General features: G+C 33.1%; 1 protein-coding gene across 1 annotated transcript; it reads left to right on the top strand.

Annotated features, from left to right (window-relative positions):
• Positions 1-4,699: 4,699 nt before the first annotated feature.
• On the top strand, positions 4,700-6,832 carry LOC18048492 (pheophytinase, chloroplastic). Its single transcript, XM_006441850.2, has 6 exons — positions 4,700-5,091; positions 5,655-5,766; positions 5,877-5,970; positions 6,100-6,277; positions 6,376-6,445; positions 6,527-6,832. The coding sequence occupies exons 1-6, from the start codon at positions 4,700-4,702 to the stop codon at positions 6,830-6,832; spliced, it is 1,152 nt and encodes a 383-aa protein (XP_006441913.2).
• Positions 6,833-7,330: the final 498 nt, after the last annotated feature.

The following is a 7,330-nucleotide window of genomic DNA, read 5'->3' as shown; positions in this document are numbered from 1 at the left end:
TAAAGCACACTTATTTCACTCTTTCCTTAGTATGGAGCTGCTTACCGTTGGGATGAAGATGGTAATAGCTGCTTTAGAAATTAGTTTTCTTCAGTAGGAAAATTTTAATCTTGGAAAATTTAAAGTTGTACTAGAAAACAAGCTGCCTATTCAACCAATGGCTAAATGTAGCATAGTAGTCTCCTTAGACGGTTAATTAGATTGCATTCCTTTTGATCTCTCTCTTTTCACTTTTTCTCCTTTTTGACTTGCACTTCTCTGTTCCTTTCCCCAAAAAAAAATTTGCACTTCTCTGCTGATGTCTTCCCAATATCCTATGATGTACAAATGCACGAATACTCTTGTTGTGACGTTAACCATATATGGTTTCTTTTTTATTTTGGTCCATTTTCCAACAACATAGAATAGTAAGAAGAATACTTTATTTTAATGATGCTTCTCTGCTTTCTTAAATGTATGCTTGTTCTTGTTCACATTTTACTGTTCATCGTAATTGGTATGGTCTTTCTTTGGCATCATCAAGCCCCAAATGCGATGAAACATTTTGAATTTCTTATTGATCCAGCCTTCACTTTAGTATAATGTATACACCGTACCTGCAGTAAGTATCATAGATAGTTCCGAATGAGTGCGAAAGCAGACTAGTATGTAAGTTCATGATTTATTTACTGGTTTGCACATCCATATTTCAAATGGTTTACTGGTCTCTGGCCTAAAGAGAGGGAAAATGAAAGACTTGTGAGACAATCCTCATGGCTTTGTTGACATCAATTTGGTGGTTGATTGAGAAATGAATGATCATACATATACATATACATATACATACATACATACATACATATATATATATATATATATCTATATATGATTTTCATGGACTAGCATTTGACAGATGACTTGATTATTATTTTTTGTCTGTCTGTTTATTGATTCTGTTGCTCAGTCATAGGTAGACATTGCTCATTGACCATTTGTTAGTGACAGGCTCAAAAGAGATGCTTGAACTTTTGCTTTTATCTCTTGTACTTACTTGCTTGGATTTAGTTTGGAAAAGCAAATCAACTAAGATTTAGTCAGGTGAGCTTTGCAGCAAGTTGGGATCTGACCCAAGGCATGATCCAAGTTGAGCAGAATATCCACAAAAACCATCATCTCATCCATGAAACAAAAGCAATTTTGAGAGCCAGCATTGGGGAATCCTTTACTAGACATGAGTTTTGATATTTGATATTACGAAAGTCTTTTATTTGACATGTAAAGGTAGGGATTTACTTTGTTTAACCCCTATTCGTGCTATAGGTTGACAGTATTCTATCACTAAAATGCACTTTTTCCAATCAGCCAATGGCAAGCAAATTGCTAGAATGAAAATGAGGCATAAGTTAAATGCTTTCTTGAAATGTGGTGAAATCATTTGTTTATGGTATTACCTGTCGTGGCAGAACCATCCTCCTAAAACCAAATGGTTCATGAATTTATGAACCAAATTATAGAACCGAACCAAATTAATTTGGTTCAGTTCGGTTCGGTTCGGTTTGATTTGATTTTATCCTATATATTCATTATTTAATAAAAAAAATATAATATAATAATACGCTATTAATACAACAATAATCTTGAGTCTATAAATTAGCAAACAATAAACAACATAATAAAATCTAACAATTGTAAATTAACATAATAAATTCCAAAAATAATCTAGAAATCCATAAATAATAACCAATGTAATAAAATTTAACAATAATAAATTAAAATAATAAAGTTCAACAATAAAATAAAGTGTATGCTATGACATATATAATATCATGTATTAACTAACAAACAGAAATTAAAAAAAAAGATAAATTCTGAACTATTTTTTAATTTTAATTTTTTCTTGAACCATTTGGTTCGGTAAAACCGAACCAAATAAAAAACCAAATGGTTCAGAATTTCTGAACCATTTAGTTTTTTGCTCCGAACCAAATTGTCATAATACGATTCGGCTCGGTTCGGTTCAGACTGAACCGAACCAAATGCCCACCCCTACTCTGTATGCTTTCTGAACCATTTGGTTTTTTGCTCCGAACCAAATTGTCATAATACGATTCGGCTCGGTTCGGTTCAGACTGAACCGAACCAAATGCCCACCCCTACTCTGTATGCTTCTGAACCATTTAATTTTTTGCTGCGAACCAAACCGAACTAAATTATCATAATACGGTTCGGTTCGGTTCGGTTCAGACTGAACCGAACCAAATGCCCACCCCTACTGGAGTGGGCCTTCAAAAGGAAAGGAAAAGTTGTACCTAAAGTTGTGAAAAGGAAGAATTTGCAAGTCAAAAATGAATATATTATGCATGGCTACATAAATTGGTACATATAGCTTTTGCACCTAATCTGATTATCTCAATTCCTGGACCCAGAACTAATAGCCTAATTATTACGCATGATATTTCGCTGCTGCCATACTACTTACATATATGAATGCTGATTTTTAAACGGAAATATTCAACAGAGCACTGACAGAAACAGAGGTAACACCCGAGCCGGGTTACCGTGGTAATTGAAAACAATCAATTAACACGATAAATCTGGTGGTTTGTAGTTAATTCTGCCAGCGCTCTGTCAGCTCCAGTATTTGACTTATTGACCTATCTGTGGTTGGAAGGAAAAATGATTTAAGTAAGCTTTCGAAAATGTTTTATCCTTGTTTTATTTCTGAATATCAGCAGTGCATCATTTTGAAAATGTAACTGTGGGGTTTCAGGATCCTCTTGAGCCAGTTTTGTTGTTCACAAAACCCCTTGTGCCAGAAAAATTGGATGCTGTAGGTATTGTTCCGCCATCAGATTCTTCTACGAGGAATGGCACTATAGCACAATGGAGACGTCTCTGTATCTACTCAATTCAAACTAATTGTACAACTTCATTTCTGAAGGAGTCACCATTTTTTTTTCCCATTAATCCCATTTGGAGAATGTGTACGTCAGGTGTTAATGCTTATAATGAAAATGATGCACTATGTTTGGTGTTTTTCAATTTAAAAATGTGTCTAATACTGTATTTTCAGAATTGGACTATAAAAATAGAAATAGAGAAAACGATATAAAATTAAGGTAATATAGGACGAAAAAGTATGGACAAGGAAGCAGTAATATTTGGTGTTTTTCATTTTTTTCAATAAAAAAATGAAAACAAAATTTTCAATATCTATTCATCATTTTTTGGGAAAAAAACAAAAAAAAAGCTTAAAGAATAAATGAAAGGGTGTTTGTTAAAACAAAAATGTGATTGGTGTTTGAATAATGACTCTCTCGGTCAGGCAAAATAATCACATAATCATTTTTTTGAAACACAAACCCTTTTGGTCAAGAAATAATCACACAAATCCTAATGTTTTATCTGAAAGAGAATTTGTGTATCTCAAAAGAGACATGTGTGACCTTTTCTAAAAACAAAATATCTTTCTAGTTATTTTGCCAAATCACGTGGTGCCTTTAGAAATAAGATAGATTTTAATTTGCCCCCAATTCAGAATGAAAATCTTTAATTTATCACCTAAAAGTATAAAAATATCAATTTACCCCATTTATTGTTAAGAAGATTAAAAAAAAAAAAAACCCATCAACACATTCCTTATTTGCCCCTCATCTTTTGGACAGAAATGAAGAATAAATTGAGGTTTACATTGAGAGCAAATTAGAGATTATCATTTTATTTGGGGATGAATTAAAGTTTATCCGTAGGAATAAAAAATTCAAGAGAAGTACATCAAAAAAGGTAATAGTTTTCACTTTTTATGGAATATTTGGGTAAGGGTATTTGCACCCCACTATTTTATAAATCCACCCTACTTCTAGAAATTAATTGTAATGAATTCACAATATTTTTTTAAAAATAAAAATTAATAAAAATTTTGTATAGTTAATCAGTAAAATCCTTCTATTGATTTTCTTCTTAGGTTATTTGACCATCTTTAATCATAAAGTTTAATACAAGATTTATTTTAGTATTTTATTATTATGATATATAGTGACTAAATTACCATAATAAACATGAGTTATTGTATCTAATAATTTATGTATCTAATTTTGTGGCTTATAATATAATATTTTTAAATAAAATCTAATTGTTATTTTCTCTACTTTTATGTGTAAATAACATAAAATTGACATCCCAATAAGTTACATGAGTATCATGCCCTAAAGATACTATTTTAGTTTAATTAAAGATTAAAACTCATACTAGTAATTAGTAAAATAGTATTAGAAACAATGAGTTTGGTATAAAATTAGAAAAATATTGAAATTAAAGCAAATTCTTAATATTTTTACCTTATAAGGGTAAAATAATCAATTTAAACTTATGACAAAGCAATCTTTGTAGCTAATTATAATAAAATAATCTAAATCACAAGAAAGCAAACTAAAATAAATCTAGTTAATTAACTCTACAAAGTTCTTCTTTGTTTGAAAATTTTAAAACATAGCATGTATGTTTTATAATTATTTTTTAGACGAAGTATTATCATTTTGATTTTTGAGGAATATCAGTAAAATTTTCATATTATAGTGGAATAAGCCCAATAAATAAATAAGTATATAAAAAGTTTTTGTCATAGCCACAGTCGCATAGAGGTGGAAGCAGGGGAGGAGCAGGCCAAGCCAGGCCACAGAAAATATTCAATTGAAAAAGCAAGAGAAGAATGAGCGTGTGGATGGTAAGGGCTCGGGCTCCCTCTTTCATTATTCCAATAACAAAGCTCAGGATTGGAAATGGAAATGGAGATGTAAAAGGCCTGCGCTTGCCCCTATTGAGCAATAAGAGTTGGCAGTTTCAGTTGCAGTTGGAGTTGCAGCAGAGGAATGAGGAGAAGAAGAAGAGACAAAATGTTACCATCAGTTATACTAACAGTAGCAGTGGAGGGGATTCTGCTTCTGCTGCACTGGAACTGGAGGTTAATGAGATAAGGGAGAGTTGCAAAATGTGGAAATGGAAGGGTCAGTACTCCATCAATTACTTGGTTTCTTCAACTCCAAATTCACATCCCGATTCTCCTCCTCTACTCCTTGTCCATGGCTTTGGTGCCTCCATTCCTCACTGGCGCAGGTTAGCGAGATAAGATTGCTCTTTCTTGTTGTGAATTGTCTAGCGGGTTGATTATTGGGTGCACAAAAATGTAGCTCCTTTATTGTGAATTCAATTCAAATTATGTTCTGGGTATTTTCGACTGTAATTTTTTTTTTTTTTTTTGTGTGGAGCATGTCTTTACCTTATGTATGTAATATCTCTGACTCTGTTATGTATTATGAACTCCAGGGATGGATTTATATGTGTTATACTTCTAATAATTAATTAAGATCAATGAAGCAAAAGAATAATGAAAGTAAAATCTATTCATTATTTCATGGTGCATTGGCATTAACACTTAGTTCTATTCCTTGCACCTAGATGATGACAAACCAGTGATCTGAATTTCAGGGTTCCATTTCATATTACCCTTTTATGGGTATAGGCTTCTTCCATTTTCCAATTCTTAATCTAGTGAAAAAGTATTCATTTTACCGCTCCGTAGAAGAGAGGAATGAAAATTTGTGTGTTCACTACTCCTTTATCCTATTAAATAATGTGAGGAATTGATATTTTTCTTGTCATCTCTGAGGTAATTTCAGGAATATCGGCACCCTGGCGAAGAGCTACATGGTTTATGCAATTGACCTTCTTGGATTTGGTGCTTCAGATAAGCCAGCTGGTTATTCATATACCATGGAGGCATGGGCTCAGGTGTGCAATGTTCCCTAGCCGGAAGTTGGATCTTTCTCTGTACTTATGTCATCAATCACTTGACCTTTAGTTATTTTCCTTGCTAACTTGAGTGAGATTCACTGATACAGCTAATATTGGATTTCTTGGATGAAGTTGTTCAGAAGCCAACTGTGCTTATAGGTAATTCTGTTGGAAGCCTAGCTTGTGTTATCGCTGCCTCAGGTATATTTATTTTAACTTCCCCTTGGACATCAGATATTCTTCAACTTGCTTGCAAAGAAACACTTGTCCCTGATTATCCTTTTTGGTATCTATGGTTTACGATAAACGTGCTATATTTTCTACCATAAGAATCTAGTCAGACCCTTGTTCGAGGGCTTGTTCTGTTGAATTGTGCTGGTGGCATGAACAACAAGGCAATTGTTGATGATTGGAGAATCAAGCTATTGTTACCATTGCTTTGGTTCATTGGTTTTTTGTTGAAGCAAAGGCCAATTGCTTCTGCTATATTTGAGCGTGTGAAACAAAGGTATTTTCTCTTCTCTTTATTCAGTCCATTGTTCATTATCCTAAAACACTAGAGTCAAAATTAAAAAAATCTATGATGTGTATACATTGGTGCTTCAGGGAAACACTGAGGAATATTTTACTGTCGATCTATGCAAATAAGGAATCTGTGGATGAAACACTGGTTGAGGTATTAATATTCTCCACTTGTCATTTTAACCTGTTACAAAAATGGCTACTCAGAATTCATGAATCAACCCCAAAACTGCAGATCATACGAGAGCCTGCCAATGAGGAAGGGGCACTTGATGCATTTGTTTCGATTGTAACAGGCCCACCAGGGACGAACCCAGTTCAATTGATGCCATCAATCTCTATACCTGTACTAGTTTTATGGGGTGATGAGGATCCATTCACACCCCTCGATGGACCTGTTGGTAAATACTTCTCATCTCTGCCTTCTAAACTCTCAAATGTGAAGCTAATTGTATTGGATGGAGTAGGACATTGCCCCCATGACGACAGGCCTGAGTTGGTCCATGAAAAGCTGCTTCCTTGGTTGGCTGAAAACATTTAATTTCTGAGGAATTTACTTTCTCATCAGCAAGTTTTAACGAGCATTATATATTATTCCTATTGTAAAAAGACAAAACAACTCTTGTATTTATGTTGTATATATCAATTCTTATTCAACCGCTTGGTTATCTTTTGGTGCGGAAAGGAATGTTGGAGAAACTGATCTCTGACAAGTTGTAGAAGCTCCAAATTAATTCAAGAAATATATCAAATTATTCAATAAAAAATCAAATTCAGCACAATAATAAAGAATAATGATTTAGTAATCCATATTGCTCATGTCAATGATATGTGAATGATAGGTTCCAATTTTATACATGAAAAAGATACAATAATCTAAATTGAAAAATAAGTTCACAGGCATCTTCAATCCTTTCCTTACAAGTCATTTTTGTAAATATAAATTCTAACCATAGACGATACCACATCAACTATGGAATCAAATGCACCATTCCAAATATGGAATTGGTAGAGATACTGGAAAATTGCATACTTGTTA

Source organism: Citrus clementina, unplaced genomic scaffold (assembly GCF_000493195.1).
Source record: "Citrus clementina cultivar Clemenules unplaced genomic scaffold, Citrus_clementina_v1.0 scaffold_3, whole genome shotgun sequence".
Classification (NCBI taxonomy): Eukaryota; Viridiplantae; Streptophyta; class Magnoliopsida; order Sapindales; family Rutaceae; genus Citrus; species Citrus x clementina.
Note: the sequence above shows the minus strand (reverse complement) of the source record. Positions and strands in the feature narration are given on the sequence as shown.

Bases quoted from the DNA above. Each gene is read 5' to 3' on its own strand.
- LOC18048492 (XM_006441850.2), top strand. From the start codon at position 4,700: ATGGTAAGGGCTCGGGCTCCCTCTTTCATTATTCCAATAACAAAGCTC. The intron at 5,971-6,099 runs GTATATTTATTT...TTCTACCATAAG, and splicing joins TTGTGTTATCGCTGCCTCAG to AATCTAGTCAGACCCTTGTT. The intron at 6,446-6,526 runs GTATTAATATTC...CCAAAACTGCAG, and splicing joins TGGATGAAACACTGGTTGAG to ATCATACGAGAGCCTGCCAA.